This window comes from Tamandua tetradactyla, chromosome 4 (genome assembly GCF_023851605.1).
Source record: "Tamandua tetradactyla isolate mTamTet1 chromosome 4, mTamTet1.pri, whole genome shotgun sequence".
Classification (NCBI taxonomy): Eukaryota; Metazoa; Chordata; class Mammalia; order Pilosa; family Myrmecophagidae; genus Tamandua; species Tamandua tetradactyla.
The window spans coordinates 13,065,625-13,086,345 of NC_135330.1; the positions used below are offsets into that span (position 1 = coordinate 13,065,625).

At 39.3% G+C, this 20,721-nt stretch overlaps 1 protein-coding gene and 1 pseudogene across 1 annotated transcript; one reads left to right on the forward strand and one right to left on the reverse strand.

The window, feature by feature from the left end:
- Positions 1 to 823: 823 nt before the first annotated feature.
- LOC143680169 (N-alpha-acetyltransferase 50 pseudogene) lies at positions 824 to 1,357 on the forward strand (annotated as a pseudogene).
- Positions 1,358 to 9,906: 8,549 nt separating this feature from the next.
- PIGM (phosphatidylinositol glycan anchor biosynthesis class M) lies at positions 9,907 to 12,874 on the reverse strand. The gene has a single exon (XM_077156609.1). The coding sequence runs from the start codon at positions 12,716 to 12,718 to the stop codon at positions 11,450 to 11,452; it is 1,269 nt and encodes a 422-aa protein (XP_077012724.1). The 5' UTR covers positions 12,719 to 12,874; the 3' UTR covers positions 9,907 to 11,449.
- Between the last annotated feature and the right edge of the window lie 7,847 nt (positions 12,875 to 20,721).

Sequence of the window (20,721 nt, forward strand, 5' to 3'; positions counted from 1 at the left end):
AGTATTAAGAGTTAGTGTCAAATTCCACTTATTTTGCAGGAATCTTCCTTTGCTGGGTTTTGAGGCTTTGGAAAAATCCAAAACCTAATATAGTGGAAAGAGTATGACAATGTTAATCAGGCAAAACACTTCAAATTCCACTTTTGCCTCCTATTAGCAAGTCATTTAATCTCTGAGCTTTGTTTTCTTTTTTCCTTCATTCATCTCTAAAATGGGAGTACAAATACCACTTCTGAAGTGCTGCTGTGAAAATTATATGAGATCATATATGACACAATAAGAACCCCAAAATTGGTGAATCATGAAAAGATGCAACTCATCATAAGGATGTGAATTCAGTTGTTGTTTTGTTTTATGGGGCCGGGGAAAGACTGGATACTAAGTAAGAACCCCAACCCGTATAATCTTCTATGTAGAAAACTTATCAGGGATGGCTACATCTGTATGTTTTCTTAGGAGGGGGATGGGGGGAATTATACAAAGGAATTACTTAGAGGTTCAACATTGAGAGAAGGTAAATCCTTTCGTTCTGGCTTTCTTTAAAAGACCAGGTAGGCCTGCGCGGGGAGCAGGTGGGGTGGCTGACAGGTCCTGGCACCCTGTGCATGCATGGGGCAGCAGCCGCACCAACGCAGCGCCGGGACACCTCTCAGCCCCTCCGGAGCCACAGGGCCTTGGTCACCGGCCCAGCTCCCTGCCCCGGGAGAGTAGCCTGGCTTGTGCGGCTGAGTGGCCCCAGCTGAGGGTGTGAAGAAATCAGCACAGGGGCCTGCGTTCATGTCCGTGGTAAGGACAGCCTCAGTGGGCAAAGACAAAAGGCCCGATGGAGCAGGGAGCTGTGACACCACGCAAATGCAAGCAGTTGAAGCGATTAGACCACGTCATCTTTCCAGTCAGCTCCAACGACAAGTTCCACAAGGATGTACTGGAGGTGGGAGAGCTAGCAAAGCCTGCTTATTTCAAAGCTACTGCAGTAGGTGCCGTGTGCTGTAGGGTGGCTCGTTCGCAGGATCAGAGGAGACTTTACATCATGGCACTAGGATATCTGGCGCCCTACCGAAGGCTAGGAATAGGAACTAAAATGTTAAATCATGTCCTAAACATCTGTGAAAAAGATGGCACTTTTGACATCTGTCTACACGTCCAGCTCAGTGATGAGTCGGCCATTGACTTACACAGGAAGTTTGGCTTTGAGATTATTGAGACAAAGAAGGACTATTATAAGAGGATGAGCCCACAGATGCGCATATACTGCAGGAAAACTCCAAGGTCCTCCTGGCCAGACTGCAGACAACTGAACAAGTTACAAATGAACTTTCTTGCACTTGCTCGTCACCAAATAAAAGAGGCCCATTGATTTCTCCCCTTCTTTCTTTTAAAGTTTCCTCCCTCCTTATTCTTGTTTCTCTCTCTTTCTTCTATCTTTCCTTCCTTTTTTTTCTCTAAAAGTTGTAATACTTTCAAGGACTTTAAGCATTAATCATGTTTGGGTTGCTTTAGTTTTCTAACTTTCGTGAGATGGTTTCATTGAAGGAAGAAGATATAGGTATGTTTAGCTTCACAGTTAAGATACATGGTCCCAAAGATTGGGGTGTCAAATAAGTTCAAATTTTTTAACTAATTTTTTTAAATGTCCTGCTTTCACATAAAAGGGCCGAGCCTACAAAATATTGTATATTCAGAAGCCAGCAGTAATATCTTGTTCTCTAATTCATAGACAAATTAGCAAGTTTGTGGTACTTTGTGTTTCTTTTTAAGACTATTTGTGGGATACTAAGCCCTAAATATTGCCTTCACTCCAGCTTTAGTCCTTCTGAACACTGTCTCAGGAGCAGGACCATTATTATCCTTGTAAGAAATACTTAAGCTTTTGTTGTTGTTTCTTTAAGTAGTTTTTCCTTTCTTCCTTGCTGGTGGTTGAGGTGAGTGGGGCAGTTTGGTTAGGCAGTGTTTACACTTGGGTCTCAGTATTTGAGTTAAACTGCTTTTTGCTAATGAGTGGACGTGGTTGTTGGCAAGTTATTTTTTCCTGCTGTTGAGTGTTACTAGTGACATACTTTTAGAATGTGGGCTGGGGAGATTAATTTATTTTAATATCTCAGCTAGAGATATGGCCTTTAACTAACCTAAAGAGGTTTGTTGTGATTTATCTTTTTCCCTCCTGTCCTTTTTCTTCAGTGAACCCCAAGAGTAGTTTTGGTCAGCACTGTCAAAAATGGAGTTTATGTCCCTATAGGTTAATGCCCCTGATTAAACCTGAAGCAGGTGTTTTCTCTTGGACATATTAAGAAGGACTTAAAAGAAAGTTTAGATGTGGCACATACAAAAAAATCATTAAATGTCAGCTAATGCAGGCTGCTAAACCTGTGGCCACTGAGTGTTTAATATACAGGAAAGGATATAAAAGCAATATTTTTGACAACATGGCTATGCTATCACTTCTCTGTTGGAGAACATATCAGATTTGATTACATTCTGTGCCTACAATGTTGACTTTTAAGGATTTGGGGAAGAGTGGAATTGTTAAACGTATTGCTTCTATCCTTGGAAAAGTAGAAGTCCAGAAGTGTTAATAACGCATATGTCACTATGACCTTTCTCACTGAAAGAACTGATTTATACCAGAAAATTTTCTGGCACGTAGACAAGTAGCTTTGATGGGTTGATAAATTTCTGTAATATGGGAAACATCTGAAATTATTTTGTCTTTTCCTCCCATAGGCCCATCTCCAATATTTAAATTTTTTTAGATTGCCAATACTGATAGCCAATTACAATGTCCCATCAAATTTTATAACAGTGCACAGGGTTTGAGTTTCCTCTCACTTTACTTTAAAAGGAAGATTGATTCATAATACTTATACTCCTTTGTAAAATTCTGGTATGAAAGTCTCATCTCTCCAAATATGCTATTGACAAAATGTTTGCACACATTTTATAATCTTAAATTCTTATTTGAGAATGTGAAATTATATAGACAAACAGTTTTACTGAGTGCCAATAATAATATCAAAAAGGAAGGTAGTTGATGAGTGAATATGTAGCGCTCTAATCTTAAGATAGTAGAAAACTACAAGTACCATGCTGTTTCTTGAGCATCAATTTCTTAAACAGTCCAAATCTAAGCTTGGAAGAAAGTATTCTTATTACGCAGATTTAACCTTCAAGGATAAGCTTCAGGTTCCTCTGGCCAGAGAAGAGTGCTTGAGTTACAGAAGGCATGAGTTTGAATAATGCACTCTTTTTTGAACTTCAGATATCAGAATAGATTTTGATATGTAAATGAGTTTTCTAAGATGACACTCCCTCTATTTCTATAACCATTTTGCCTGAACTATGATTGTATCCCTAAATGTGGTTATTGAAAACAGAATAGCTGCCTCATGACTAATTAAATACATGTTTTTTTAAGGAGGGAAAAAAATTAAATTTTGAAATGAGTGTGTAGGCTCTGTCATTATAGTTTCTTTTTTCCACACTAGACAATAACTTAACCTAAATCATAAATGCATGTAAAGGGTTAATTGTCCTGCATCAAACTTGTATTAAATAATTCCATCCGCTTAAGGAGGAGGTAGAAGCCGGACAGTAATTCATATGCCTGCGAATCAGCAAAGAATGAATGAGTGACCCATTTTGAGTTGTTACTTTTGGTGTATAATAAAAATTATCTCCTTGGAGGTAATACAATAAATGATTCTATTAACTTGAAGATCACACAATGTGACCATATTTCAGGACAGTTTTTACTGTGGGGTGAATAGGTGAAAATTATATTGTATGGCAGTTGATTTAGGTTCTAAAGAACAGAATCTGCAGATAAATCTATGCAATATATAACTTGCCCAGATTTGTTAGTAAGGAAGTTCTGAAATACCCCCAAAGCAGTTTACTTAACATTTGAAAGGCCTCCAAAATAGAAGTATTGGGAAAATCGTTGTTGTGGTGGTGGAAAGGAAATGCTCCCTCAGTTTTTTGGAGGGAATAACTTTAAAAATACTTAAATGACTAAGCTTACTTGGTGCAGTTGAGAATTAAACTTGTCGATTTTAACATTGCTGACACATCTGAGATAAACTTATGTGATATTCTGCTAAAAAATAAAAAAATAAAAGACAGGGAAAGATCCAGGATTCTTAATTTTGGGTTATCTTTCGTGTCCTTTTTTTCCAAGGAATCTTTGACATCCAAGATTGTTTGTTCTTTAAGATTAAACACAGGTAAATGGAAAAATTTGAAAATTGACAGGATGTTAAATAATGCCAGAGCATTATTAATCATTTCTTAGGCATGATAACAGTATTATGGTTTTATTTTAAAAAGGACTTTATTTCTAGGAGATGCATACTGATGTATTTAGTAATGAAGTTCAATGTTTGCGACTCCCCATGGTCCAGAAAAAAATTGTATCTAAATATAAAAAGCAGTACGTATGAATGAAGCTGAATGGGAGGCTAGAGGGAGGAGGGCTGGGGGCACATATAAAACCAGAAGAGAAGATAAACAATAAAGACTGAGAGGTTATAAACTAGGAATGCTGTACAATGATAGGGACTAAATGTACAAATTTAAAAATATTTTTGCATAAGGAAGAATAAAGGAATGTCAGTATTGCAGGGTGTTGAAAATAATGGTCATTCATATTTTAAAAGTTCAAATTCGGTGTGAGACTAAGGCAAAAAATGTTTATTCAGTACAAAATTTATGTTTTGACTAGTGCATTTCCTAATATAATTTATATGGACAGGATAACTGAACACTTTAAGTACATGGAATCTTAAATAGGGCATGAGATTTTGTAGGTTTGTCCAGTGTGATTCCCCGATAAATCCCAGATTGATTGGAACAGTGACTAAAGAAGTATTTGCAAAATCCCCTTAGGGGAATGACCAGAAAGGGGGAAAATTCAACTTTCCCACGTGGAGAATTCCTGATATTCTCACAAGCAATGGGGACCAGCAAATCAATAGGCTGAGCTCTCAATCTTGGGGTTTGTTCATAAGAAACTTTCCCTGCAAAGGATAGGTTAAGCCTACTTAAAATTAGGCCTAAGAATCACCCCCACACCCTAGAATGAGCTGAGACTCAGCATCAAGGGATTGAGAAAACCTCTACCAAAAGGGGGAAGAGCGAAATGAGACAAAATAAAGTGTCAATGGCTGAGATTCCAAACAGAGTCAAGAGGTTATCCTGGAGGCTATTCTTACACATTAAATAAATATCACTTTGTCAAGATGTAATGGGGAGGCTGGAGGCAACTGCCTGAAAATGTAGAGCTGTATTCCAGTAGCCATGTTTCTTGAAGATGATTGTATAAGGATATAGCTTTCACAGTGTGACTGTGTGATTGTGAAAACCTTGTCTCTGATGCTCCTTTTATCTACTTTGTCAACAGACGAGTAAAACGTATGGAATAAAAATAATAGGGGGAACAAATGTGAAAATAAATTTAGATTGAAATGCTAGTGATCAATGAAAGGGAGGGGTAAGGGGTATGCTATTTATGAATTCTTTTCTGTTTTTTCTTTCTTTTTCTGAATTGATACAAATGTTCTAAGAAATGATCATGGTGATGAATATACAACTGCGTGATGATATTGTGAGTTATTGATTCCAAGAATGGAATGATCATATGGTAAGAATGTGCTTGTTCGTTGTTATATTTAATAAATAAATCAATTAAAACTAAATAAAAAAGATATTAAAACAAAGAAAATCTTGTGTCTGATGCTCCCTCTAACTATGGTATGGACAGATGAGTAAAACATATGGATTAAAAATAAATAGTAGGGGGAACTAATGTTAAAAATTGAGTATATTAAAATACTAGTGATCAATGAAAGGGAGTGGTAAGAGGTATAGGGAAAAAATAGAGGGAACAAAGGTTAAAATATATTGGTAGATGGAAATACTAGTGGTCAATGAGAGGGAGGGGTAGGGATATGGTATCTATGAGATTTTTCTTTTTAATTCTTTTTCTGGGGTGATGCAAATGTTCTAAGAAATAATCATGGTGATGAATACAGAACTATGTGATGATATTGTGAGTCACTGATTACATACCTAAAATGGAATGTTCATATGTTAAGAATGTTCATATTTGTATGTTTTATCAGTAAAAATATTTTTAAAAAACCAGTATGTATAAATAAAACAAATATGGCAAAATGTCCAGTGTTGAACTTAAGACTACGGGAATACGGGTAATGTTTAAATTTTTTCATGATAAAGCACTGGGGAAAAAACTAAGAGATTGCATGTAGGAATTGTCTGAGTGAAATTTTTCATCTTTTTCCTTTACCATTCACAGTACAAATAATTGAGGTGAGGGTGTGTCATGGTCAGGTTCACCTGTCAATTTGGCCAAGTCGTGGTACCTGTTTGTCTGGTTAGGCAAGTGCTGGCCTGTCTGTTGCGATGAGGACATTTCATAGAATCAAATCATGATAACGTCAGCTGCATCCACAGCTGATTCCATTTATAACCAGCCAAGGGAAGCATCTTCTGCAATAAATGATGCTTAATCTAATCACTGGGAGCCTTTTAAGGAGGATTCAGAAGAGATAGGCTCTTCTTCCTGCTTCAGCTGGCAAGCCTCTTTTGCGGAGTTTGTCCAGACCCTCCATCGGAATCGTCAGCTTCACAGCCTGCCCTGCAGATTTTGGACTCTACATTCCCACGGTTACCTGAGACACTTTCATAACTTTTTTTTTTTTTAACTTTTTTTATTGAATAGTATAACATATCTACAAAGCAAAGAAACAAAAAAGCAGGTTTTCAAAGCACTCTTCAACAAGTGGTTACAAGATAGATTCCAGAGTTTGTCGTGGACTACCATTCAATCCTCTCATATTTTTCCTTCTAGCTGCTCCAGAATATAGGAGGCTAGAGGGCTTAAATATATTTTTATCATCACAATCGACTTTTTTTCCTTTTTTTTAATAAACAATAACATGTATACAAAAAGCTACAGATTTTCAAAGCACAGCACCACAATTAGTTGTAGAACATATTTCAGACTTTGACATGGGTTACAATTTCACAATTTTAGGTTTTTATTTCTTTTGTTGTTTTTGTTTTTTAATTTTTAAATTAATTTTTAAATTAAAAAAAATAAGACAAGAAACACAAACATTCTTAACATATGATCATTCTATTCTACATATATAATCAGTAATTCACAATATCATCACATAGTTGCAGATTCATCAGCATGATCATTCCATAGAACATTTGCATCAATTCAGAAAAAGAAATAAAACGAAAACAGAAAAAAAAATTATACATACCATACCCCTTACACTTTCCTTTCATTGATCACTAGCATTTCAAACTAAATTTATTTTAACATTTGTTCCCCCACTATTTATTTTTATTCCATATGTTCTACTCGTCTGTTGACAAGGTAGATAAAAGGAGCATCAGACACAAGGTTTTCACAATCACACAGTCACACTGTGAAAGTTATGTCATTATACAATCATAAAGAAACATGGCTACTGGAATACAGCTCTACATTTTCAGACAGCACTTTCATAAATTTTATAATTCCAAACGTTTACTGTTGATTCTGTTTCTCTAGAGAACCCTAACTAATACAGGGTGGTAGTGCAGAAAACAGTTGATGTTGAAGAAATAACAAATATATTCAGCCATAAGTCAACCAACTAAAAGAAAGTTCTATAAAACTTATGAAATAATGGTGAGACGTTAGTGATTAAAACCTGGGGTGTGGAGTCGGGGGGAGGCAAGGATAAATAGCCTCCCCAATGGCTTGATCCAGGGAATCAATTTATCTAGGGATATTTAGGGACACCATTTTGAAGACATTAAAAAGACCTTATGTAAGGGTGCATGGGTAGTTCAGTGGTTAGAATGCCCAACTTCCATGCGGGAGACCTAGGTTCGATCCCCAGATCATGCACCCCCAAAAAAGACCTTACATAGCCCTTTGTTTAGAACACAGATTACCTTCAGCATTTTTCTTATACTAATGATAATTGCTTACATGTAAAATCGGTATATTGATCTTAAAGGGGTACTAAAAAAACCAAAAAGGAATTATGTAGGTTATAAACCAAAGAGCTACATAATTTTAAGGCATTATTAAAGGACTAACAGAGAAACTGAAAGGAATGTAAGTTAAAAGACCAAATTTTACAGAAAACAAAACAAAACTAAAAATAAAATCCAGAGAACAAAATCCCTTCTTGAGTGAATTTACTAAGTGTTTTGCAGCCTATAAAATGCAAACTAGCCTCTGCTTCTCTTAAGAATAGCCGACAGTTACTTAGTAAAGGGTGGAATCAGCAGCTGAAGTTCTCTCCAGAGATCCCAGCAGCAGAATTCCACTAAATTCTAGAAAGTCCTAAGGAAATGATTAAAAACATGAAAAACATTTGAAGTCTTATTTAGTATATTAAAAGCATTTTGAAAGGTCTAATAAAGTTAGAATGATGCATTTGCTATGTGAACATCCATAAGATGAAATATTATTAACCAATTTTCAATTCTAAGTATGAGTAAACCACAACAAAGAAAAATTCGTAAATGTTAAAGTAAGAAAAAATAAGGAAATAAAATTAAGTAACTATACTTATGACCATAAAAAAAGACCATTGTATTGGGATAACATAATGTTTTTTTGTTTGTTTACCAAACGGCCACCCCATGGCTACTAACAGCTCTGTCAAAATGTTGTTATGAAATAATTTTTTTAAATAGGTAAGAATGCCATGGCTGGAAGGCCACTAGTAAGGCAAAGAGCCCTCAAGATTAGACTTAATGTGGGATATGAGACCAGATGTTAGAAAGATTATTGTCTTCAACAACTAATTGATTCTATTTTCACCCAAACAGTAGCCCATGCAAAACTACCCTTTCTATACATTCTGGAGGATGTTGAGTAGAAAATTTTAAAATATTGGCAAAGTCCCTTGAAAGATGGGAGAAAAAATATGGAACTATTGAGCTTTACCCAGAGAAACCCGATACTGTCTCAAACCTTAGGGACTCCAAGCCTTTGATCATGAGGCTTGCCCTTGTGAAACTTACTTCTGTAGCAGAGAAGCTAAGCCTACCTAAAATTATGCTTAAGAGTTACGTCCAGAAGACCTCTTTTGTTGCTCAGATGTGGCCTCTCTCTAAGCCCAATTTTGCAAATAAAATTATTACCTTCCCCCCTACATGGGACATGACAACCAGGGGTAAAAGTCTCCATGGCAATGTGGGACATGACCCCCAGGGATGAGCCTGGCCCTGGCACTGTGGGATCAACACGCCTTCCTGACCAAAAAGGGGAAAAGAAATGTAACAAAATAAGGTATTAGTGGCCAAGAGAATTCAAATACAGTCAAGAGGCTATTCTGGAGGCTACTCTTATGCTAACTAGCTGTTTACCATGGTTTGCCAAACCCCAACCAAAATCATCCCTGTCAACACTAAAGAACACCTGGGGCTCTATTTGAGATTCTACAAATGTTTTATGCACTTAGATTAATTTCCAGAAACCTACAACCTCCAGTTGGGTTCCTAGGCCAGATTAACTCCTGAAACAAGGGGGGCCAGCCTCTCCAAGAACATCAACTAGTTCCATCCCCCTATTCCATATAACTGACACCCCTTTCCAACAGGAAAAAGCTAGAATGGACATAGCACAAATAACCCTAAAGACTGGGATAAGGCCCTAATAAGAGAGAGGAGTTATAACAGAGAAGATAGGATTTAACAAATGAGTCTGCTGAATTACTATATTGATATTTCTTTTAGTCTCCAGTGTCTTACAGAAGCTAGAAGGAAAAAAACTAAAATTGTGGACTGTAACCCATACTAAATTCTGAAATTTGTTCTATAATTATTTTACAACATACTTTGAAATTTATTTGTATAGATGTTATAATTCACAATTAAAAAAAGTAAAAAAAAAAGACAGGAAAGGAACCACTTCAGAAATCACAAAACGGGAGAAAGGGCAGGAAGGACCTATTTTTTTATGGGAAAAGAAGTATTTTTTTTTATGGTTAAAAAAATCCAAAAAAACACCCCTTCTTTCCTTTCTAATGGTAGGTCCCAAAAAGTATACATCAAAGAAGTGCTGCCAATAATAGCATTCTTAATTATGACCAGTTCATAAGACAGCTAATTCTCAATGGCTTTTTTAGGCCTGAACTCACACGAAATAAACTATTTCTCTGAAGCTCTTCTCTTTTTTCACCGTGAAAGAACAATTGTTAAATTACTCATCTTTAAAAACCATAACATCATACTCATATGTGCTACTGCATTTCAGCAAGTTTCCAACCTAGATGGGCTATGTTTAACATACGTACTTATTTTTAGGTTGCTTGTTTAAATCTCAGATTTTTCCCAGAATTATAATAAGGGAACCAAATTTGCCTTTTAAAGCTTTATTTTCACAATTCCTCCCCAAATTTTCTAGTCTAGACCAATAACTCCTTAAAAATCTTCTTCAACTTTCCAGAAATCCTACACACAGGTCTACATTTCTATTTAGAATTTTCATAAGTGGAATGTTTTTAAGTTGGGAAATAAACACCTTACTAACAATTTAATTTTGTATCACCTAAAATCTACTATTATTTACCTTTACAACATAGATAGTACCTGATTTCAACTTAATTCTGGATGACGAATACATTTTTAACAATTGGAAACTTACAAAGGGCTAAGAGTGTATTAAAATGTCTTCATGTGTTTATCAGACCTCAAACATCAAAAGATGCTATTATTAAACATTTAATAACAAGTTTAAAATGAATTTTAATTTAATCCTTTTAAAATAAAATCAAATGGTAGGCTAATACCATTGGGACAAAGTGCTAAAAATTAAGTTAGAAAACAAATACATAAAACATAATTACAATTCAAATTCCCTGGATTTTTACCTTCTAACCCCCCACTTTTAATACAGATTAAAGAATTTTCCTGACCTAACAACAGCAGGATTATAAAACACTTTATATCTAAAAGATAAACCTTTAGAACATTTTGTGAGTTTTCAAAGTTGCCAGGAAAGCTTTAGAAAGAAAAAGCAGGGCTTAAGATAAGCATAGTTTAAGACAGTAATATAACTGGAACAAATACTGGCTTAGACCTTGTATCTTTATCTATATTTCTGTATTTTTCTACAAGAATCTTTTGGCGTCTGAGGATGTTATCAACCTTTCCATGTTCCAACAAATAACCTTAACTTTTCATCATGTCCCAGAAAACTGAGTCTTATGACTTCTTAGAGAGTAAACCTCAATTATTTTTATATATGAGGCAAACATTCACTCTATTTTCTATTGGAAGACTGTTTTATTCTCCAAATTCAACTTTGACTAGAGTGCTTACAAAGTTTGGAAAAAACCTCCAAAGCTCATTTATGGTCTATAAAGAACAATCCGAACGTTAACAGGTAGAAGTGGAAGAAGATCTGAAGCATATATTATTCATATTTGATTCTCTCTGACAAGGGTTCCTTCTTGTAATGGGAAATAATTTGAACGAGGATGGAACAGTTGATAAGAAGGAAGAATAAACTGGCTAACCAAATTAACAAAAAGGTGTTTTTTCCTTGAAACTCAAGAACATATGCAGGAGCTAGCCATAAGGCCTGCCCCATAAACCATAACATGAGGAGAACTACAGTTCTTTTCCACGGTATCCTCACTTGTGGCATCACAAGGGGCAGAAGGCAAAGGTACCAAAGAAAGTACTGGGAGGTACAGACTTTGTTAAAAGTCACAAAAATGGCTGTATGAAGAAAACAACAAAAGACGAGGTCTCTGTAATACGCGAAAGACACTACTGAAAGCAAGATGAACTGTGGCAAGAACGCAGCAATTCCCAGGGAAAAACTCCACTTGCTCTCTGCTGTCAAATACAGCATGTAGAAGTATGGAGAAAAGTTGTGGCGGATATCCCGCCTGGTCAGGTGATAAAGGTAGGTGTGCTCCAAAAATTCCCATCCATATATATAGTAAAAACCGAAGCTCAGGGCCAAAAAGGTGAGCCCAGCCACTGCTACAAAGACCAGCACAGTCCGATCACACAACCTCTTCAGGAATTCGTACAAACAAGCCTTAAAAGAATACCGGGACTGACCCAGGCCTTCGTTGTCGCCTTGTGGCAGCAAGTGGAGGGCAATTGGAAGGATGTAGGTCACTGGGTACATCTTCATATGCACCGCGAAACCATAGAATACGGCGGCACACGCGACGAGTCTTTTCTCTATTAAGTACAGGGCCGTAAGCACCAAGGCGGCGACCATCGAGTCTGCATTGCCTCGGCTGGAGACCGCCATAGGTAGGGGGTTAAGAAGCCAGAAGACACAGTAGCCACAAGCTTGGCGGCGCCCCAGCCCCTTAAGCAGCAGCAGACGGTATATGAGGAAGGCGGTGAGGAGGTCGCAGCTGATGAAGAGAAACTTTCCGAAAAGTTCACCGAGATAGATGTTGGGAGTGAGGAGCCAACCCAGCAGCGGGGTGTAACGGTAGGTGGCCCTCAGATAGGGAGAACGCCCTTCCGTGACAAAGCGTGCGGCATCCGTGAAGACCTGGTAGTCGACATCTGTATACCTCACGTGCAGGGTGCGGTCCTGGAAGACCCCGTAGAAGACCAGGGCGACTCGGGCAAGGAAGGCCACACCAAACACCCCGGCAGGGGGCACCCGCAGACTCAGCAACCACTCTCCACAAGTCCTACTGGAGCCCATGAGCTCACCGGGCGACGGCCGCTCAGATCCAGCTCCAAACTTCCTGCGACTCTCTAACCTACGCGGAGGTTTCCCTGCTCAGGTCGCCGGCACATCTCGCCTGAGAGGCTGCCAACCGGTACAACTTCCGGGCGGCCGCTTCCGGCCCGCAGCCCCGCCCCCGCCCTGTTTCCGGTAGCGGACCGGGAGCGAGGTTCTCATAGGGCGGTGACAGAGAATCCCGCCCTCTGGGAATCCCTCCCGCGGGATTGGTGGTTTTCGCTTCCCGCGCCTGTGTCCGGCGGGGGCGGGGGAAAAGCACCGTCTGTTGGCGGAGTAGGCTGCACTGCTTCTGTCTCTTTCCGCATCCAGCGGGGTCTTCTCAGTGAGTGAGAGTCTTTCTGTTCGGAGTTCCCTGACCCCTCCGCCACTCCAGTCGGCCGAGGCGTCCCCTCGTCACCGAGCCCAAGCAGAGGGCTGCAGCCCTCAGGCCGTCTGGGCCGGACACCCGCCAGTGAAGAGAGTAGAGGGGAAGGAAAAGCCTGAGGTCGTTTCTCACGCTTCGCTCTGTCAGCTCGCCGGTTATCCCCGGGAGATTGTGGGTCCCGGTCCCAGGCTAAGATGAGTTGAAGGGGACCCAGAGTGTGTATATCCCATGCAATATTTGGGGCATACTTATATTTAAAATGTATTAGCTGTATACCTGAAAATCAGGTTTGACTGGGGCGGCCTGTATTTTATCTGGCAACCTTAGGTGGAGGGGATGGGAAGGGGGACCGGGAAGCTTCAGAAATCTTGTCATGCCCTCATGCCTCAGTGCCTTTATATTTGCTGTTCTTTTTGCCAAAGTTGCCTTCCGCTTCCCCGTCAGCCTGGCAGACAACCACCACTCCTTCAGGCCCCGGGCTCAAGTGTTCATTTCTAGAAGCATATTCTGACTCGGCTCGCTGCCCATTCACGCAGTGTGGTATGGAAGCCATGCCTCTCCGCCACCTGCGGGTAGACTGGGGGAGAGGAGGGGGAGGTATAGGGGAGATTCTAAGCCCTGTAAAATCTCCCACACAGAAGACCCTGCCTCTGCACAAAAGTCCCAGGCCAATTCCTCACCAAGAACTCCAAATCACTAGGTCTTTCGTTTCCGTAATTACTTTCCTTTACGTGCATTTATAGTTTGCGTTGCATAATTTGAGATTATATTCATAATCCTTTCAATGAAATGGTAAGGTTTAAAGTAAGGATTATATCTTATCCTTAAATTTTAAAAAATCGTCATAATTTATGTAGTATTTGGTACATAGTAAATGTTTAGTTAATACTTGATTTTTACAGATTGGTCTTGCTTATGAGGGGAAGTCTTCTAAACAAGCCTAAAGAGAGGAAATGACTCCATCCAGTTTTAACATTTCACTCTCAGGGATGCTTTTCACTCATCCATCCTACAATGTACATTTCTTCTTTGGGTGAGCCATACTAATCTTATTCAATCCATATTCATATTCTTATGTCCTTTTACGTGCTTACATAGATCATTACTTTTAACCAATCTCTTTGCAATACAGTGGCCATATATACAGTGGCAGCATTATTAAAAAATTGTAATGATGATAATTTACAATTTATTTGCAATGTGCCAGGCATTTTGGTAAATACTTTTTACATAAGATAGATATCTCACCTTTACAGAATGAAGAACTCAAGGCTTTCAGAGTTTGAGTAATTTGCCTAAATCACAAAGCCAGCTAATGGTAGAGCTGGAACTCACAGCCAGGTCTGTCTGAGCTAGAGTGTTCTTAACCACTGTACCACTAATCTCCAATTAAAATGTTGATTATGAATTCTAATTTCCTTCTCTGTCTCTCATCGTTCTCTGGTCTGAATCCCTCTGATATTTTTTCTCACTGTGACTCAACTTATCTCTGATTTATTCTTTTACTTTGCTGGTGGTGGTGAAGTGAGACTTAGACCCAGAAGATTGAGGATGTGAGAGATAGATATATAAGGGTTACATCAATAAGAGTTCTTCTGGAGGGTTAGTTTAGGTAGTACGGCAAAAAGGCCTCAGCCAATCTCTTTCTCTAGGGCTGACCTAGTAGAGCAGCGGGAGCACAAAATTTGGACAGTTAAGGGTAAAAACAACTAATCAAGAGAAACTAAGCTTGGGTCACTGAAGTCAAAGGCGTAAACTGTATGTAATAGTTGTGGGAATGAACAAAGGACTGACTGGAGTCCTGTAAAACAGATTGGAGAATGCAGGGCAGGGAGGTTTGACTTTCATTACTATTTCTAAGTACAGTATCATAGTCTACAGGTCCCATACAGAGGCTTTTTGTATTGAGTTTAGGGATTCCATTTTCTCACCTCTCCCTGAAAGAGCTGCATTTTTTTCAAATACACAATTATTCCTTACTTCTTAGCCTTTAACTTACAATTCTTCCTAATTTTCCCTTTCACTATCTGCCCCCCTAGATTTCCATCCTAGGGAAAGCATGCACATGCATAGCGTGTACCTTAACCAGGACCTTGATTTTGGTCACTGCGTATATGTTCTCATTACCCTTCCAGATCTGCTTTCCGTCTTTTCTGCCCTGTTCTGTGTTCCAGGAGGTTAACCTCTATGAGCAGCCTCACTCGGTATCCCTTGTCCCATACTCTGTTAAAACAGGCCAAAATGGCAGGAGATCTTTGGCAGTGGCTGAGTTCCTCTATCTAAGCCTATGACTCCTGTGGAACCGTAGTCATTGCTCTTAGCTACAGCTCTTGTCAAGTTCCAATAACTGTGAGTAAAGGAAGTAATGGCTTCCCACTGTTGGGAGTCCCTGGGTGCTTCACCATCCAGGTTTATTGAGCTGGCGCATACCTTTATGGTCCTTCATTAGACCATGTCCAATTACTTTTTGAGTGTGCCATCTGTTTCCCGTGGGAACCCTAATTCAATCGGTTTCTTTTTTTTTTCTAGTTTTGTTTTTATTTCGTCCTTTTAAATTTTTTTGAATCTAACCTTTCTTCCCATGTCCAGCATCCTGCATCCTGCAGCTTAGTCCAGACCCTCTGCACCTCAACTTGGTAACGTGTAGTGAACACCTGTACTATACTAGCATGAACACCTATACTATACTAGCATTGGTGGCAATCTCCTTTCTCCCTAGCTTTTGCAAGTCTCTTAAGTGGTTTAGTGTCCCCTGTCTCAATTCTATTGCTAGATTAATATTCATCGATAATGCTTTAGATTCTTTCCTTCTTCAGACACCTTCAGTGGCCTCCTGCTGCCTAAAAGAAAAATAATAAATGCTAATCTGATATCCATTGCCTTCATTACCTGGTTTTACCCTACCTTTTTAACCTATTCACCTATAAAGTCCTCTGTTCTAGGTTTTCTAATCATCCTTTAAATGTGCCTTGGGCTTTCTTCCTACTATATATATATATATATATATTTTTTTTTTTTTGCAAGGGTAGGTACCGGGGATCGAATAGGGGTCTCTGGCATGGCAGGTGAGAACTCTGCCTACTGAGCCACGATGGCCAGCCCCCTCCGATACTTTTGCTCATGCCATATACCACCTACAAAGAATCCTGTTTCCCTTCACATATTTAAATGCTAGTCTTCACTGTGAGCTCAAACCTCAACTCCTCTGTAAACTCTTTGATAGGCTTTAATGGGTGGGGGAAATGATCTCTCCCTAAACTGTGGTGGTATTCTAGTTTTTGAAAACAGTTAACTGTGCCATACCTTGTGAGAACCCTTGATAACTAAATTTTTCATGGTTATTTAACAAGATATACCAGTCCAGTGTCTACTAACTATGTGAACTTTAGGCACGTTCCTTCCTTCCCTCCTTTCTGCTGCATTTATTCAGCATCTATACATGTCAGGCATGGTGCTAAGTACCGAATTGTACTGGTGACCAAACACTGACATGAATCCCATTCTTGTGGCATTTAAAAGTCTAGTGAAGGAGACAGAAGTGTCAAAGAAATTCATAAGTAATGTAAAACTGCAGCTGTGGAAAGTGCTATGAACCAGGAGTACATGATACAATCACAGCTTTTAAGAGAGGACTTGACCTAAGATCAGAGTAGTAAGAATTAACAGTGTTGGAAGTGGACAAGCAGTAGGGACAGTTCCACAAAAGGAATAGCAGGTGCAAAGCCCAATAAGATTTTACATCCCTTTGATGGCATGTATCTGGTCTTACATTTCTTTGTTAACTTGAATAGTACCTTCTACATGATACAAACTCAGAATTTGCTGATTTTTTTCCTGAATCTTATGTCACATTATCCTAACCAGACCTTTTAGATTCATACCATCCCTTGTCTAGTGCCTGACTCTAGGAAATGTTTTCCACAGAGATCTCACTCTTTTTAGAATATATTAATGATATAACTGTGCCTTAGTATATGCAACCTGTTATTTTATACCTTTTTCTTCACAAGTTTATAAGTTTCTTCAAACTTTTAGGAACTATATATTGTATATGTCTTACGATTCAGCCCTAGACTAGTGTTTCCTAAATATTGTAGTGAAATAGTTATTGATGATGATAAGAGACCCACCCTCCCCTCCCCCACCTCCTGCTTCTGTCCTTTCATTTCTGGGAAACAGGAGCTTGGAATCTGTTGCTTCTAGTCAGAGAGAATTCAGGGCTGGATATTGATAACCAGGCCTTTCACAAACTAGTGCTAGAAAAGAGTAGAAGAGAAATCCATTTCTTTGAGAAATGCCCAATGATTAAAGACATCAGCCTATGAAGTCTTGAGAATATGTAAGGAAAACTGGGAACAAGTCTCCAAGTTACCATGGAAAGGAAATTGGGCTCGTGATCACTATCTTGAAAAGACAATGCCCAGGATCCAAAACAATTTGACTCTCCTGGGTTAAGTTGAGCCAATTTGCAGATTTCTGGGGCTTAACATTTTTTTTTTTTAATTTTGTCCTTTAAAACCTGAGTTTGAAAGGTATTTGCTAAAGGATCCTGAAGTTAATGAAGAGAGTTGTGGGAAGGAGTGCAGGGACTGAGTAATGTCAATAATGAAAAGCATGAGAAAAATGAAGGGACAAGTCTTGGCCAGGCAGTCAGAAGTTCTTCCAAGAAAGCCTAATTCACCCATCCTTTCCCATGGGTAGGCTTATGAGTTCAGACCTTATTAATAGTACTGGCTTAGGTTTCTAAAAGAAGATAGGATGAAGAACAGAGATCCGTCCATTTTATTTAGTAGCTTGCTCTGAGCAGAGAAAATAAAATATTCTCCACATTTTTTTCCTTAGGTAAGTCTGACCTGGTTTAAATCTTTAGTTTAACAAATGGAAAACCATCCCTAGATATCTCTGCTTCAGTTGAGTTTACCATTACTGAGCCCAAAGGCCCATGCTAACTTTATAGCGAAGGACTGGGTGTGTTAATTTACAATTAAACTAGTTTAGCTAGCAGGGATATAGAACCAGGGTAGCAGCCTTTGGAGGGAGCAGTGTGCCTGGCTTGTAGTAATAGTATAACTGGTTTCCTTTCACTGCTCAAGACTCAGAAGACTCAGATGGTCTTATTAACTGACAGGGGCTAGAGGGATAATAAGATGAAACATAGAATAGGATTTCAGAAGTGTCTCATGGAACTGTTCCATCCTCTAGGGCACCTAGTAAATCTGTTTTTCACTTTCTCAGAAGCATCAAAGCCAAAGCATCATTCCCCATGCCCACATGCAGGATTGGGACTCTTCTGGCATAGGTGGCATTCTCTTTGGACTGCATGCAGTCAGATAATGCCCTGGGTCTTTGCCTTGGTAGTATCTTTGGCCTAACAGTTCTTTAGTTCTGGTGTTTGGATTCTAGCATTGAGGCTTCCCTTTAGTGCCTCTCACATGCCAAAGTGTTCTTCTCAGTTTAATAGACATTATCTTCAAGGGTTTGAGCTGCAGCTGTCCCCACCCCTGTGGAAAGGAGGGGAGATACAGTGCACGTTATACTTAGAGAAGGGAGGGTGTCAGAAGAGTGCTATTATTAAAAAAAAAAAAGCTATAGTGCACGAGTGGTTCAGTGGAAGAATGCTTGCCTTCCATGTGGGAGACCCAGGTTTGATTCCCGAACATGCACCGAAAAAAAAAAAAAAACTAGCATCAGGACACTGATGGGAATGGGGGCACACAATAGAAGTAGTAGGTTCTCCCAGATTATTATGAGATGGAGTATATCCCCTCCCTACTTTCCTCTTACTCCCCTCTTTTCCTGGTCCTATCAGTTAGCATTCTGATAGGAGTTGACCATTACTGAGCCCAGAGGCCCACACTAACTTCATAGCAAAGGACTGGTGTGTTATTTTACAAATAAACTAGTTTAGCTAGCATGGGTACAGGACCAGGGTAGCAGCCTTGGGAGGGAGCAGTGTGCCTGGCTTCTAGCAATAGTACAACTATTTCACTGCTCAAATCTCATAAGACAAAGATGGTTCGATTAGCTGACAGGGGCTGACAGCTGACAGAAGTCTCAATGGATGCTTCTTTATTTCTGAAGACCAGCTTCATCTCTTCCTTTCCTGTCCTCAAACTGGAAAGCCTTCATCACGTTATCTAAACTCATGTTTAAACCACAATTACTGGTTGTAAATCTGAAAGGTGTTCTACCCCACAAGTAGGGCAAGATATCTGCTTCAGTTGAGAAGTAGACCCCTTTGCTAAGGTCTTTGAATACTTCCTTTCTGTACATTCAATATTCGTATATACATCTCTGTCTCTCTTTCATATCTGCTTTTTCCAGCTTAGATAAATCTTCCAAGAGTGTCATATCCTAATTCCCTGAGTCTCCATTTACCTCTTTTTTGCTGACCCAAGATGAGTAATGCTAAGTATAAGTAAGATTCAGGGTTTCATTGACTTCACTAAGTCCCTCAGCACCATCCCCATTTTCACACCCCAAGTATCCTCCCATATCAAGTGTTTTGTTCATCTTTTGAAATCTCCCCCTTTAACATCTATGCTGGATACTCTCCTAATATTTCAAATCTGTGGTTGGTGTGCTCAAGGGTTCCATTTCTCACCAGAGCTGGCTGCTTCTAAAGCTTGTCCTATAGCCTGAAAGAACATTCTTTTTCAAAGGAGGTGAGGTTGCAGTCTAAAGAACCATCTAGGGTTTGGGGGAAGGGGACTTATGGGAAAAGATGCCTGATTGCATTAAGGGCCAGTATGATTTAAAGTGCAACTTAGAGCAAAGCCTGGGATAGTGGAGGAGAATCAAAAAGGGTAAGTCAGGGCAGGCCACGGTGGCTCAGCAGGCAGAGTTCTTGCCTGCCATGTCGGAGACCCGGGTTCAATTCCTGGTGCCTCCCATACCAAAGGAAAAAAAAAAGGGTAAATCAGAAAACATTCTCTTCTCACTTTGCTGTCCAAGAAACTGAAGAGAGACTGAGCACTTAGAGTAGACAGCAGGGGGATGGGAAGAGAGTAGTTACTTCAAGAAGGGAGCAGCAGTCTGCAGAAGAAATTAGATGAAGGATATCTTAATGGATAAGAAGACACACACACACACCCACACACACACACGTACTTATCAGGTAAGTCTAATGTTGAATAAAAGTCAAGACGCCAGGAGCTGGCTCTTTGCCTTCTGCTGTCTCTTTCAGATTTTCAAGTTTTTCTGGTTCCTGGTTTCATGAGCGCTAGGGAGTAGTGGTGGGGTATACAGTAAGCGGAAACTGAAGCGTCTTCATTTTCAAAATACAGTTGGTTGAGTTCAAGGAGATGTCAACATAAGAGGATCGTGTGTAGTTGTAGAAGATGGTGACAACAGGTCCAGCCTCAAAATTTTGTGGGTTTCACTGCAAAGCTCTGTACACAGATACATGTACATATTATTTTATAAGGGTTTAGCTTGAAACATAATTGACTGTTTCCAGCTTAATAAACTGCAACTTGATTAATATAAATTCATACAGAGCCAAGCCCCTTTTGGGGGGTTCCTTGGTAACTAAATGAGACCAGAAAGCACTCATGGGATTTGAGGCTTTAAAAAAAGTCCTGATATCCATACATGC

Bases quoted from the DNA above. Each gene is read 5' to 3' on its own strand.
- PIGM (XM_077156609.1), bottom strand. From the start codon at position 12,718: ATGGGCTCCAGTAGGACTTGTGGAGAGTGGTTGCTGAGTCTGCGGGTG.